Below are 15673 nucleotides of genomic sequence, written 5' to 3' on the forward strand. Positions count from 1 at the left end.
TTTCCTTTTATTGTATGTATTTTTTTATACACATAATATCGCCTCTGTATCCACTGTTCAAATTTTATATAAAACCTATTCCTGGCCAATTATCCACCTGTTTGCTCTGATTGGTGCTTTGACTGTCGCTTTATTGGAATGAGAGGTGAAAACCTTAAAGCTGTTCTCACACAGAGAGCTTTATATCTGAGCCAGATATGGAGTTGCTCTTCTTCTTCTTCTTCTTCGCTGTGATACAATCATCTTTAATAACGGGGCTGCAGCACGTACAGAAAAAAGTCACACTGTGACCATTTTGGCAGACAAATGATGATTTAATTTATTGTTGTGCGTTGATATATATTAATTTTAAAAGCCTTTTGTAAGCTCTCAGATAAACACAATGTGATATTTAGATGAATAATATTTCTTTTCCACCGCTGCCTTTAATGGAAGAAATGAAAAACAGAGTTGTACTTTCTATGAGTGAGCAGCAGGCGGCAGCCTGGATCTGAGCTTTAGGTGTGGACTGCAACAATCCCTCCTCCTGCTTCCTCCTGTTGAATTTCTGATTTACGAGTTGGAATAACATCCCTCTGATCTCATTGTTTCCCTCCAGGAAACTAAAGTCTGGAAAATAATTATTAACACAAAAAAAAAAGAAAGAAAGTTCCACATGCTCTGTGTTGAGCTGCAAGGAAAAGGAAACAAAAACCTGGGAATCCCGGTAAACAAAAGGGGACAATCCCCCAAAAGAGCATCATGTGGTGTGCTCTGTTTGTAATGTGAAGCGGTGAGGTTCGTGTTTGTGTGAGAGAGTGAAAGAGAGAGAGCTGAACATGACACCATAAAGCATAATGAAGGATAAAACGATGGTGAAGGTGAAACCAAACCTGCTGCGAATGCACGAGACACTGGAGCCGGGACACCAGGTGAGCCTTTTCCGTCCTCACTTTATTATTTACAATATTTGTGATTGCTTTTAAATTATCTAAGAAAACACACTGTCAGTTTTCTGGCGCTCGAATTCTGTGTAACAATATTCTCACAAAGTCGTAACTGAGGACAGTCATTACCTTTTTTTTTTTTCTGGAGCTTTCATCCACATCACACCATCTTCTTCAGGAGAATTAGCTCTTTGACTTTAACAGGCTGTGAAAGTGTTAAAAGATGGACGGAGTATTAGATCTTCCATTTCTTCCCCACTTCAAATTAAATTTAGCTGCAGCTGTCTTACATAGAAAGTTTTTCATTACGAAGACGTGACCAGTTTAAAGATTAAATCATAAAACAGAATCATCAGGCCATCTGTTGTAATCGGTGCTTTCTAACAATCCCCATTTCCAGATAACAAAGTAGGTCTGGCCTGTAGCTGGTCCAAGTCCGGCCCGCCGCTTCCACATCTGGACCTGTCCTGCATAATAAGCACTTTGTCCTCCAGTGTTCTTCAGGTACTTCATGCTGCTCTTTGTACTTTTACTCTCATGGTGTGTTTTTGCTATTGAAGCTGAGAAAAGGAGACACTTTTGTTCACTGTGATGAACCTGCCAATATTAAAAACACACACACACAACAGGACCAGACAGAAAACAAGCAGGAAGTGAAGACGTGAAGTGTGGTCAGGACTTTTGGCTGTTAGATGGAATCCAGCCAGCAGATATTCACTGAAACAGTCAGATCTCTCTGGAGTTTCACTGCTTCGCTTTTTCTTTGCACAGCCTTTTAAATCTCAATTGTCTGTGTGTTTGTGTGTAATGGTGTTGTTTGTTTACAGTGCAGCAAACCAAACCATAGCACAACCAGGCACATAACGAATCCCACTGAACTCCCACAGTCCTGAAAGGGATGTGTGAATTTTCAACACACCCACACGTCTACGATGGGCAGACCACTTCTCTCCATCCAGCAGGCTGCTGCTGACATGTTTGTCCTCTCTGGCTGGAGATGCAGAGAACCAAAACATTGTCTCCCCTTTGAGAAACATGCACTCATAAAAGGTTGTTTTTATGGAAAAGGGCTCATTTTCAGACATAACACACACTCAGCTGTGGACTTTGAGTTTAGCGTAACCCAAATTCCAAACTGAGACTGATGTGTGAGAACATTTCAACTATTTCATATTTAAAACAAACTTCTAACTTTAGGATGAAGGAGAAGGGGGGCTGTTTTTGAAGGTTGGGGTCGGGGTGATGGGGGTGGGGGGGACGAATGGACTTCCCAATCACCTTATAAGGTATTTCCCAGAGAGCAGTGGGAGGGGGCCGAGCGACGCAGGATATTCTCACAGGATGTGATGGCTGGACGGCAGCCGGAGCTGCCCAATGTGGAGGGAAGAGTCAGCTGAGGGAAACCTCTGGTTTGGTCGCTATCTGCTGTCTGTGTGTGTGTGTGTGTGTGTCTGTGTGTGTGTCTGTGTGTGTGTCTGTGTGTGTGTCTGTGTGTGAGCTGAGGATGTGAGATCAAGCTGAGCAGGACAACAGCTGAACGTGAGGTAAATGTTCAATAAGTCTTGAAATAAGTTTTTGTGTTTGCTTTGGACTGCAGTGTGCGAACAGATGCTGCTGACTGGACTGGCTTTGATTTATTGAAGTAAAAGTACTAAACAACTAATATTAAAATATTCCATGACTAGTAAAAGTACAAAAGTGTTTAATGACTTTTACATGAAACAGGATTTGGGTCACATCTCTGCATGTTTGCATCGTTTTATTACTTTTACTTCAGTAAATGACTTCATAAATAACATTTATTGTGAAATATTGGATGATCTGAAGTTTGAGATAACTTTAGAGGAGATCCGGCTCGTTCTTTGGTTTAATCTTTAAATGGAATATAACTTCATGAGTTTATCTAATCTAATCTGAATCAGATAAATTAACACAGCTCCATGTCGTGAAATAACACAAAAAGTACAATATTTACCTTATTTGAAAAGACACAGAGATACTGGCTGCTGATGAAAAACCACAACGTGTTTTATCAGATTGTAAATGTTTAAAATTGTAACGTCTGCTGTTTGACTTTCAGCTTTAGTAATCTCAGCCATCTGGCTGCTCCTACCAATCTATCCGAACAGATAATGTCTGTGCTTCATGCAGCTGTTGATCTCTGGCCTGTACTCACCAACATCATGCGGGCAGAGATTTGGGTGAATTTGCTCTGAAATCGAAGCGCAGTCTGTTTGTAATGTTAACGCAGACTAAACTTTTAACGTTTCTAATTTAAGAATGAGTCTTTTTTTTTTTTTTTTTTTTAATCGCTATCTGATACCTCATTTGTTTCACCTAAAGTTCCACATGTTTATCATCCCTGTCGGGTATTTACCATTACATTCTTACTAATTACTCCCACATTGTCTCTCCTGCAGGCTTTAAATGTTGTTTTGTTCTGTTCAGAGGAGGAAACCTTCTAGTTTTAAGTTTCGAGGCGCAAACCTTTTTGAGTCTAATGAAAGATGACTCACGGAGGCTTTGACATAACAGTCTCTAGTTTTTCTGTTTCCAGATGAGCTGAACCGACTTCTTTTACCCAGAAGTGATGGAAAGACTTCGGCTCTGTTTGTTTAGTCATCCCCTTTTTCTGTAGCAGCAGATCTGCAGCTGTATACTTTACCTGCGTACGGCTAACAAAAAGCCCCTCTTTGTGCTTATCGCAGGGCATAAATAGTGCTGCCATAATTCAGCATGTTACACAGTAGGTAGGGCTGCTTCCCTCTTCCTTCCCTTTTTGAGCCGTATCACCTCCCAGCATGCTTCCTGCATCAATGAGTCTCTAACTCGTCTGATCTGGACTCTCTCTCGGCTGCAGCACCATGGCCACCTTCCAGCTGCTCTTTCCGCTGTTGGTCAGCTGCGTGGTGGCATCCGCGAGTCCTCCCCGACACCTCCCTCCCTGCCAAGTTGTGAGTAAAGCCTTGTAGACACAGACACACACACACACACACACAACAGTGGTTTGACTGTGACACCTGGACATCTAAATTCAGGTTTTTCTCTGCGTTGCAGCTTCTTCCAGTCCACATTCCTCACATTTCCAGTTAAATAAATACTGACTGCGTGTGTGCGGGGTTGGGAGGGTTGTTTCATCTGATGTCCGTTTATTTTCACTGGTTGCCCACGGCAACTGAGATGGGACACCTAATCCATCAGGTGCTCGAGGTATTTTCTGATTAACTACAGGCAGATGGTTTTCTTTGAGCAGGTCTGGTTTATTAGTTTTAGCTGCCAAAAGGCCTCTGAGCTTTCATTTCTGAGCGGCAACGCTGTTTTTGTGTTTCACTTTTGTGTCAGTCAAGTGTGTGATTGTGGCATCTTTTCCCTGGGGAATTTGGTAGTTTAGGATTCAGTTTCAGCTCGATGTGCTCACCGGCTGCTCCTGGTCTCCTTGTATTTATGTAACAAAATGGAAATGCTTTGAGCTGGAGATGTTTCTTTTCTTTTTCCCCGTGAAGGCGCTTTAGTTTGAATCACTGCAGAGCTGCAGCAGCTTCTGATCTGATTGGACTGAACGTACAACACACGTGAATCCCGTCTGAGCTCCGTTGAAATTCAATATGACACACCGAGGATGAATAAAGCAACAGGAGCCTCGACATGAAACAGACTCGACCTGTTTCAAGTCATCTTTTCTAAAAATAGCCTGATACTGAAACTACAGGTCACTTTTCTTTAATGTGGTTGTTCCTATTGCTATAAATGGTTTTATTTTTGGGATCAGCTCTTCCTTTTTAAAGTGGTTAGGTGAGGAAATGTGTTTAAGAAACAAGGCTCACAAAAACCAGCACGAGATCAAAACTTGTACTTACTCACACACATACACACACATTTAGGATATATCATTTCCGTGCGTCCACACTGATCCTCTCCTGCTCTTGAACTTCATAATTCTTTCTGTGATCCACATCAAGTGCACATCCTGCAAACTCAGTCAGAAACAGGTTTACTGCCAGCTCACGCTGGTGGAATCTGGAAAGTAGTCAGAGTAATTAAGAAAATTGACTGAGGGCAGATGACAGGAAATGAGAGGACGCAGATGGGATGCATGTCGAAGGAAACAACCCCCCCCACCCATCCGTGGCTCTTGGGGGGGGTCGAGGTGACAACGGATGACAACATCCCTTGTTGGATTTCAGCCTGTTGAATGTCATCGCCCATCTCTGTCTCTCTCCCTCATTTCCCGTCGTTTCCAAACCGCAGCTTTCTGAAAAAGAGCCCTGCAGAGAAACCCCCCCATTAAAGTTTTAATCCTGAAGAAAAATAGAAACAAAACAAAGATCAGGAAATTGATTGGATATATATATATATATATATATATATATATATGTATATATACATACATACAACATATATATATAACATATAAGAATGGTAAAAGATTGAAATCACCAAATTAAAAACATGAATGAAACAGTGAGTGAGAGGAACGAAGTCAAGATTATTTTATGTCCGTACACACGTCATTATATCCACTACAGATATCCACCCAAGTAAATTTATTCATGTATGTGAATGTACTAAAACTGTCAGTGCAGAGGAGACGTGAGCATTATTTAAAAAAAACCAACAACCACTCAGTTTATCGTGTTTTTCAGTTCCCATCTTCTGAAACAGTCATCGTTAGTTCTATCACAATGACTAAATTCACTGAAAACCACATCACACATGAATCACATGCTCACCAGAAATCAGTAAGAACAACTCAGACAGAACAGACTGGCCTTCCAGAGGTTTCTGAACAAATTCATACGTTTGTTTATCAGCAGCCAGGAATGTCTCTCAGCCGAGAGGCCGAACGTACACGAAAACACGAATGGTTCCAATTAGAACCTGCACCTAATGGGTCAAATATCTGACTGTATTCAGGAGAAGAGGGGGTGATAAACTTTTCTTTTTAAAGTTGTTAAAACAGCTTTAACTGAACAGATGTTTATTTTTGAATTAATTTAAGGCAGAAAAAGTTTTTTTTCCTCGAGCTCACCATCATAAAGCGCACGTTAAATCCTCGCACTCATAAATCAGCCTAATTCAAACATTTGCTCAGTGCTGCGCCACATAATCAGACCTGTGTGTTTGTTTTTGCCGGTAGGTCCAGACAGATGTGTTTTGCAGCGACCTGAGCCTCAGAAGTGCACCGCTCGACCTCCCCGATGGCGTCCAAATGCTGGACCTTTCTCAGAACCAGGTCCAAAACCTGACACAGGAAACTCTGGCGTTCCACACCAGCTTCCGTCATCTGAACCTGAACTCCAACAAGATCCACTTCATCCAGCCAGGGCTCTTCAGAGACATGACGGATCTGAGGGTTCTGGATCTGTCCAGGAATCACCTGAATGTTTTCGCTCTTTCCAAAACCAGCATCGGGCCTCTAACGGCCGTAGAGTCGCTGGATCTTTCCAGCAACGGCCTGTACACGGGGATGTCGGACTACTTCCTGGCTGATTCTCCATCACTGGCGAGTCTTTCTCTGAACAGCAACAGCATCACCAAGATCGCAAAAAATACCTTCAACGGATCGTCGTTGCTGCAAAAAATCAGCCTGCACAATAACGTCATCTTGGAGATCGAAGATGGAGCTTTTGACTTCTTGCGCAACCTGACCGAGCTCGATTTGTCCAAAAACTCCATCAACTGCATCATAGACTTCAATCTGTATCATCTGAGAATGCTGAATCTCAGCAAGAACAGCATGGAGCGCTTCCAAAGCGCAAGCCATTCTCATGCGTACAAGCTCCTCTACCTCGACCTGAGTGAGAACAAAATGCTTTATTTTCCGTACCTGCCCCGACACAATGTGCTGGAATACCTGGATGTTTCACGAAACTGCCTTCAGACTGTGGACATCTCAGAAAACCCTGACAAAAGGATACCGGTCATTGTGACTCATCTGAAATACCTGGACATGAGTTACAACCACCTCCAAAGCATCCCAGAGTCCTTCTTTTGCTTCATGGGGTCCCTGGAGGTCCTGAATGTGAGTAATAACTGTATCGGCTCCTTCTCGATCTCTAACGAAGGCCTTCTGTCGAACGTGAGGATCATCAATCTGAGCTATAACTCCCTGCAGAGTCTGACGTTTGGGGAAAACACTTTACAAACGTTGGAGAAGCTCTTCTTACAAGGGAACGACCTCACCACGCTGGACCCCGGAGTTTTTCAAAGACTCCCAAGTATCAGATACCTGCAGCTTCAGCAGAACAGCGTGGAGATCTGCACCTCGGATCCGGATCAGGAGGAACCGGAGTCCGCCGGCTGTGTGTCCTTCTCTTCTGTTCCCAATCTGCACTTCCTCTACCTGTCTGAAAACAATCTGCACACTCTGCCTGCAAACGCATTCGCCAACACCCCGCTGAAGTTACTGGACCTGTCCCTGAACCCGGGCTTGGTCATGGACCAAGAAGCCCTCTCGGGTCTCGAACTGTCCCTGGTTCACCTCCTGCTGAGGGAAAACAACATCTCCAGTCTGAACACAGACCTTTCCCTGCTGAAGAGCCTCAAGCACGTAGACCTGTCCACCAACCAGCTGACCTCCATACCTATGTGGAACGAGGAGTCCTCCATCGAGTCTCTGAACCTGCAGAACAACAACCTGGTCACCCTGGAGTCCAGCACCATGCTGGCCCTGGAGCGCTCGCTGAAGACCCTCTACATGGGCTCCAACCCGCTCAACTGCTGCAGCAACCTGGGCTTCCTGCACATGGTGCGGCGCTCGGCCGTGGTCGTCCCCGATATCAAGACCGTCACCTGCGTCCACGAGGCCTTTTTGGAGCCGGTCAACATCGAGCAGCTGGAGGAGGGAATGTGTCAGGTGTCGGGCACGCCGGTCTACGTTATCATTATACTGGTACTGTTAGCTGTCCTGATCACTTTGGGACTGCTGGTCAAGTTTTGCCACTCAAAGAAACGAAAGCGCAACAGAGGCTTCAGAGCGTAACATGAAAGAAGAGTTTGTTTCTCTTCGTGTGAATGTTGGTGGTTTTAACCGGATACATGAATGTAGAGTCTGTGGTGTCACCCAAAGGACCATCTGAAGCTTCGATTTGGGCTCACCACGATTTTTTTACTCAAATGAAGAACGTCCAGATTTTGGAAGAAGACGACCGCAGGGCTTCAGTGATTGGCTGAGACACCTGTCAATCAACCAAACGTGCCTTTATATGCAAAATAAAACGACGGCTTTGGAGATGAAGTGAAATGGACAAAATAGATAGAATTTTGGACTTTCTGGACCAAATGTCAGTTTCTGGCAGAACGTGGTGGCTTCAGACTCTTATGGGGAATTCAGACAGAAGCCAATAGGCCACATAAATAATAAAAAAAAAAATATATATATATAAAAAGACTCAAAGGTTAAGAGAGCGACAGATTGGAGGGAAATAACAGAAGTTTTCTGGAGAGTTCAGAGACCATTTGGAGGGAATCAACTAACACTGTGGTCACAGTCGGCGGTCACCGTCACGGCTGAGCGCTATAGTTGGTTTTTAATATGAAGCCACACATGGCACATGGTTTATTGAATGTAAGGGGGGGTGGGGGTCTGCAGTAAAACACTTCATCACTGGTGACCATTTTCCCACATCGGCCCAAACGGAGCACAGTGACGTGCAGCCATGAAATGTTACTAACTCTGGGCTTTATTCATCCCTGGAGGGCCATCTGTTTTGTTAAGGGAACAATTTGGACCTTATTTGTCCTCTTGCTGAAAGTTAGATGAGAAGATCAGATGAAAACTGTTACAGAGTCTAATGTGGATATGAAGGTGCATCCAGCAGCCAGTTAGCTCAGCTTAAGTGTAAAGACTGGAACCACACGGGACGCATAAAAGCCCGAATGTGTCCAACAGCAACAAAATCCCTCCGCCACCTCCTCAGTCAAACAGTCAAACACATGACACATCATTTGTTAAACTTGTACAAAGTAAAACCAAGCTGTGGTTTTTAGAGGAGGGATCATGTGTCTGACTGCATGCAGAAACTCGACTAAGCTGCAATAAACAAATAGAATTTGTTGGTTTGTGAGCTTTGGAGGTGCTGCTGGACGAACTCCGAACTCCGAACTCCACCGCACGGCGCAAAATATGTGTTTTGGATTTATAGACTAATAATAAATCAGTAAAATAGACGTGAGAGTTTTAGAAACCTTCAGAAGATGCCGACGCTGTTTCCAGTCATTTGGCTAAGCTAAGCTAACACAAACAATTGTATTTCCAAAAAATCTCAAACGTTTCCCTTTAAGGCTGGAACGAGGAGCAGAAAATGAATCAGTGATTTAAAACAGATGAAGAAAAAAAAAAAAAATCTTATCAGGGGTCAGAAAAATAACCGAGGGGAATTTTCCTTTAAGCTAAAATACACAACACTACAAAAGGTCATGGGACAAAAATGCTCTTTATTCTTAGATGATAAGATGTGATTAGATGATGAAGTCATCTGAGATGACACAGCAACAACAAAGAAGAAATTCAAACCGTCCTTTATCCTTCATGTAGTTTGCACTTTATATTTCCTTGTAATTGTATGTCTGTATCTTGCTTTTAACACTAAGAAATGAAGACTGCCAGCCCTCCAGAATATATGTCGACATAATTTATTATTTTTTCACTATAAAGACTAAGCTGGACATTTGAATCTTAGATGTTCTCTGTGCTGAACCCGAATGGACAAATCTTTTCATGAAAATGTCTAAACACACATTTAGTGGTTGGCCGACGCACTGAAATGAATAACTGTGATAGTCCGATATAGAAGTATAAGAAACATACTGTATTGTTTTGTAATAAACATGAATATGAACTCCGGCGCTGTATTTCAATGTGCCTTATAATTGTTATGACCTCAAAGTCACCTGAAAAGATTTGTACTTTTTTCACGTCCTGCGAGCAACAATTTTTACCAAATGAGAGAATTTTTCTACACGCAAACCTTCTGGGATAAATTATTTGTGTCACAAAAACAAGAGAGTTTAGGGTCAGATCCTTTTTCATAAAAGTCATATGAAGCACTGACGTTAACATGAAGGCGATGAAAATGAAAGTGAAAAGACGGAATCATTTATGATTTTTTTCAGTATTATTATATTTTACTGAAAGTCTTCCTTCAGGACGAACACTTTGTTAAAAAAAAAAATAAAAAAAAAACCCAATTTGATCATTGAGCTGCAGGATCTATTTATTTATTATCTATTTAGACACAATGATATAACAGTTATCACTAAAGATATCCCAATAAAAAAAAAACGTAAAATTAAAAATCATATACTGATTTGTGCATTTCTATTAAAATCTGCACATGAATACTGAACACTTGCTGCACTTCTATCTCTTCTGACTGCTTTGAGAACAGAGTTTCCTTCAACACCACTTTTAAAAAGTCATGGGCTTTTTCTTTTTTTTTTTCAACATGCAAAATATTAGCGATGCAAATGTTGACTGTCAGCATTTGTATTTCATGCAAAAGCACTTCAAGGGCATAAATCCCTTTTTAGTGCTGAAGGCATTAATGCAGCTACAATACAGACGGATTATTATTTACTTAGATATCTTCTATTTATCTAACTTTGCTGCTGTGAGTTTTTATCCTTGAATAGAATTTAATTTGAAGAAGTGCTGATATTATTTGCAGCAAACTGTCGCCCACAGGTACAGTTTCACTTTCTTATGGTGCATTCAAGTGGCCTCTGTGAAGTGGGAAATTTCTAAGCTTACCACCATTAATTTGATTTTGGAACAGTCAACAAAAGGGATGAATTTCCCCGGGCAGTTGCAGAGGAGGCTTATCACCCAAACATTCACTTTAACACGTGATAATCTGCCACACTAATTATGGCTACCCGTGAAACTTCCCCTTCTGTGTGTGTGAAGCAGAAACTCACTTCATCAATTATACAACATCTAACTATCACAGATTATCGAACGATTAACTGAACGAAACAGATGCAGATATGCTGCGATTGGGACGTTGATGTGTTTGGACCTCTAACAGCAAATAACACAATATAAATATTTGTGAGGAGAAATTTTTAAACTGCCTAAAAAAATTAGATTTTTAGCTCTCAGGGGGGAATCTGACCTTTTCCATGTTCATCCTGTTACAAACGTACAACCAGAGTTATAAAGATGAGAGGTCACACACACACACACACACTTTTACTTTTGCCTAAAGTGTCTAAAAGAATAATATTCACGATGCAAACACAGTGATCATCTCCTGCTGGTGTGAAATCCAGGACTTGGGTAAAATGTAATCACGGCTGGCTGACAGTTCATCTCTGAGGTGGTGTGATCGAACTGCACCGAGGTTTACATTGTTACTTCTGTTTCTTTAACCCGGAGTCGAGGCTTTTAATGTGAAAGTGCTGACCTGAGCTCAGTGCTCCGGAGTTTACGTTTGGATTAAGGCTTTAAGGTTGAGACAGCAAATGACTCAGAGCCTCCGTCCTCCTCCCCCCACCGTCACTGGAGCTAATTGACTGTCCAGGGTGGTACAGGAAGTTGTCGCCCTGCCTCAGATCAAGGGGGGGGGGGGCTTTTATCATGGGGAATCTCACAGATGCTTGGCAGAAGAGGCATTTCACTGAATAATAAAGCAGCGTCGGTCCTTCCTTAGTTTTTAACGTGTTTGTGTTTCATTAAACAGGTGCTGCCCGTCTTCACTTTTCAAAAAGCTGCTCCATGCTGTGGAGGACGTATTTGCTTAAATCCTAAATATATTTTTGTTCAGATAAAACTGAGGCCGGACTGAACTCCATCAATAAATACATTGATTATTCGCATATGAAAACAATGAAGCATTAAAAGACATCCAGCTGTGCAGTCTCTGGATTTATGATCGAGATTGTGTTTAATTTTTGCAGTCAGCAGATCTACATCCTGTTTGATCTCATATCTGAAACTGATTCCTTCATCAGATAAATACAATCAAACGTCTAGACTGTGTTTATGTGGGTGAAAATGATGTCTGCTGACTGCTTTCATGAACAAGAGCTGCTCTACTGCTTCTTACATAACTCACGAGTGAAGAGTGTTTGTCTCACATCTTAATGAACTTAATTCTTGAATGCTGCTGTCTCAATCATCGCATCAATGACACGTCTGTTGGCTGCAGTTTTAGGTATTTTAGAAATAAAATCATAAACTATTATTACTACTTTGTTGTTGTTGACTCTTAAAGGATTGTTGACTGTGTGTATCTGAAGGAAACTGATTCTCTCACTCTGTTTTTTGTCTTTGGTAATAATTATTTAAATTGTTTTGTCCATCCAGACCTATCAGTATTTTTTAAGACTTTTCTTTTAAAGAAATGTAGTAACTTTAGGAAATCATTGTGTCATTTCTACACATTAATGTGGACGTACTGTGGTGTTAATTTGATCTGATGGTTTGATCTAATTGATCGAGTTGTGAAAATAAACCTTCACAGTATTTTCTTTAGAAATAAATAACATCATGGTCAAAACAAAAAGTGGCAAATATGGAATCCTAAAATATTTTGTATGCTCAAATGATCAACTAATTACTTCTGCTCTACTTTCAGTGGTGACCACAGCTGTCAGATAAACAGAGCTGGAAACTGGAAATGAACTCAGCAACTTCCTGTCTGACCCTTCAATGCAGAAGGGTCTTGTTTGTGGCCAGAAGGCTCCAGAGAAAAGCTGCGGTCTCTAAAATGGAAAGGGTTCATCCTCCTGGGAGCATGAACGTGCTCTGAGACGTTAATGGAAATCTGCCCGCACCAGAGACGTGACGATCGCCTGAAAATCCTCACGACCAGTACTTAATGTGTCTGCGCAAATTAGACCTGCGTTGTGTTGAGACGGTCCTCACAAGGAAAGGGAAAAAGGAAATATCCTAAAACTATGTTTGCTGAAAATCTGGGGAGCAAATGAAGAAATGGTGACGTTAGTTCAGAGCCTGAGAGCGGGCAAGTCGGCTGGAGGGGTCAATGAAATGTCAGAAATCGACTCTGGAGACTTCTGTGTGCTCCTCAGTTTCCCAAACCGTTACCAAGTTGTGTTTGCGCCTAAACCTAAACAAAGCGTAACCACAGAAGTGAAACATCACAAAGCTGGAAGTTTTGCAACCTGATCTGTAGCAGCTCGAGTCGACGACAAATGGAGAACAAATTGACCTCTGCTGTTGCAAATCTGCGGTTAAATTAGAAGGATTAGCAACTTTATGAGGAACAAAAACAACGACACGCAATCCTGACTTTTTTTTCCCTCCAAAACTCGATCTTTAAGTCCTGTTGTAGCTTTTAAAGGTGTAATCACTGAACATTAAGTTTGTTCTGATCAGTGTCACTATTTTTGACTTCTTATACGTCGGACTGAGACAGTTTTGCCAAAAAATAACAAGAACCTGCAAAAAACAACATATGTTCAACTTGGGAGGCCATTTAGTTGTTTTAGGATTTTAAAGCTGTTTTTTTTTTGGAGGGGGTGGTATTGCTTCAAAGTCAGTTCCGTTGAAATCAGGTTTGTCTCAAAATTAAACCGAAATTTGGTGCCAGATCAGAAACTCTGAAATTTCGTTCCTGGAGAGATCAGGCTGAACCATCCTCAAATCTCCCCGCTCTTCAAAAAACAGGAGCCGACAGCTGCTCCTTCCCGGCGTTCATTTGCAGCACCCAGCACTATCAGGACTCCTGAACTGGCTAAAAACGACGCCAACACAAATTCATGTCTGGTTGAATCACGTAACACAAATTAGAAGTGACTGAATTGCTGAAACGTTCCAAACATCGGCCCCCGAGCTTCCAGGAAAGTAAGTGATCTCCTGGGAGACCAAGTGAAACTACTACACTGACTTTTATTTATTGGTCCGGCGTGGCGTCCCCTCTCCCCGGGGGGAGAGATGGGGGGGTCACGTTGGGTCAACCTCTGATGAGATGCTGGCTTTCTTCCCAGTCTGTGTACGAAGCCGACTGCAGCTGAAGACTAAACAAACAAAGCTGCAGTGGACTGTACAGCTGCTGCCCCCCCCCCAGTGAAAGGCATCATTTCCCCTCAAACACTTTTCCTGTTCGGCTTTTGTAAAATTCCATCGTGCTTTTTTTTGCCCCTCCCGTTTTCCTTGTTAGCGAGACAAGCACAGACCAAAAAAATAAAAAAAATCAAAGAAAGTTGACGTGGCATGTTTGCGGTTTCTTAATTGGAAGCAGACCCCCCCCCCCCCACAAACACTTTTCCTCTTCTCCATGCCCGGCCGTAGAGTCATCAGTGGGCATAAACATATATTTATCACAGTTTAGTCACACTGAGGTGAGTTTTAGAAAATAAGAACAGGTGCCTTAATCACCAGCAGGAAGGTTCTCGGTCGAACCCCTGGTGATGTCTGGGGCCTCGCCGTTCCCGTACCTGTGAGATCGGTCTGTCTCTTTACGTCGGCCCTGTGATGGACTGGTGACCTTTTCAGGGTTCCAACATCAGCCTGGACTGGCTCTGCCGCCCTGCGACCCTGACGGATGAGCTGGTTGACAAGCAGAAACAGATATTTGCCGTAACAGGTCCAACATGTTGACACTCACAACTACAGACAACAGTAAACGATAGATATTCAAACTATATTATTTTTAAGGATTTAATTCTTGCAGAGTAAAAAGGTTATTGATCACAACTATTGACTTCATCTGTAAGTAATCAACTGCTTAATAGCTTCAGCTCATCCCAATTCAGTATAGTTTCCATATTACTCAGTGAAGGGCTGTTTAACGTAAATATAAGAAAGATAAAAAAGGTCCTTGTTTCTTGATTAATCATCTGATGAACTGATAATAGAAAAAAAAAAGTCCTGTTACAGTGAGTTATTACTATTATGAGCAATACTGAGAATCTACTCCCACACATTTGGTTTAATGGCTGACTGTTCTGTTCTGACGTCATACCAGACGACGGCGGCGGCGATGATTCGTGATTCAGGCCTGTCTCCAGTGAAGAACTCGTCTTTGGGAGTGAATCCGTGGATGTGACCTCTTGCAGGCCTCCGTCTGATTGGTTGCACTCTGCTCTGTGAGCTCCAGGCTGGCAAACGGCAGTAATCCCAGCGCTCCCACACACTCCTCGTTATGCCGATTTATGCCGAGGATCATGGGAAAGGTCGGTGCTGACTGTTTATTTTCTGTAGACACATACTTCTGAGGATTTGCTTGTTCCTATTTGAGCTCTCCGTTGGTGGACTTTGCGTTGTCTTCTGAGTCATTGTACCACTAAGCACTTGTGCATTAAGTGTGTGTTGAAACGCACACTCAGCACAATGCTATCGTACTTCCTGCATCTGCTGTTTGAGACAAAAAAAAGGAATAACAGGCGTATTTACTCCACCTGTTTTGAGGTCTTTCCAACAGAGTCCAAGTTGACTCAGTTTGGATTCAGGCTGTTTGTGTTATGAAAAGGAAAACATTTTGGGCATATAGCTGTGAGATAAACATAAAATCAGGCCAGATTTCCTGTTTTATTGTCCACACACTTGTGAGGCGTTTATTTATTGAGTGACGTAAAGCTGCGATTGAAGCTCAAAGCCGGAGATCAGCGTACGTTTGCTCGGCAGCTCGACAGGAGCTAAAGAAAAGAGTTCCTTTAAACCTTTCCTGATCTTTAAGGTAAAGTACGAGAAAGTGTTCTCTGAAGAAGGCTTCACCAAGGAAGACGCATCCAAAGACACAGCCAGGAGTCATTCTGACTAACGAGCAAAGGGAACTAAAATC

At 42.3% G+C, this 15673-nt stretch overlaps 1 protein-coding gene and 1 long non-coding RNA gene across 3 annotated transcripts; one reads left to right on the forward strand and one right to left on the reverse strand.

Moving 5' to 3' along the window:
* The first annotated feature begins 754 nt into the window (after nt 1–754).
* Nucleotides 755–9368, forward strand: lrrc32 (leucine rich repeat containing 32). 2 transcript variants are annotated; one of them, XM_029519022.1, is made up of 4 exons: nt 755–911; nt 1327–1430; nt 3787–3880; nt 6064–9368. In XM_029519022.1, the coding sequence occupies exons 3-4, from the start codon at nt 3791–3793 to the stop codon at nt 7906–7908; spliced, it is 1935 nt and encodes a 644-aa protein (XP_029374882.1). In that variant the 5' UTR covers nt 755–911; nt 1327–1430; nt 3787–3790; the 3' UTR covers nt 7909–9368. The 2 variants fall into 2 exon arrangements, with proteins under 2 accessions (XP_029374882.1, XP_029374881.1); XM_029519021.1 differs by lacking the exons at nt 755–911; nt 1327–1430 and adding an exon at nt 2288–2470.
* Nucleotides 3169–15294, reverse strand: LOC115054043 (uncharacterized). Its single transcript, XR_003841574.1, has 3 exons — nt 14855–15294; nt 14328–14439; nt 3169–5191 (listed from the first exon to the last, which is right to left on the reverse strand). It is a non-coding gene; the product is annotated as an uncharacterized LOC115054043 (long non-coding RNA).
* Nucleotides 15295–15673: the final 379 nt, after the last annotated feature.

This window comes from Echeneis naucrates, chromosome 14 (genome assembly GCF_900963305.1).
Source record: "Echeneis naucrates chromosome 14, fEcheNa1.1, whole genome shotgun sequence".
Lineage (NCBI taxonomy): Eukaryota > Metazoa > Chordata > Actinopteri > Carangiformes > Echeneidae > Echeneis > Echeneis naucrates.

What these genes read in the sequence shown, in the direction of transcription:
- lrrc32 (XM_029519022.1), top strand. Translation starts at nt 3,791, where the DNA reads ATGGCCACCTTCCAGCTGCTCTTTCCGCTGTTGGTCAGCTGCGTGGTG. An exon ending in ACCTCCCTCCCTGCCAAGTT is followed by an intron (nt 3,881 to 6,063) that starts GTGAGTAAAGCC and finishes TTTTGCCGGTAG; the next exon opens with GTCCAGACAGATGTGTTTTG.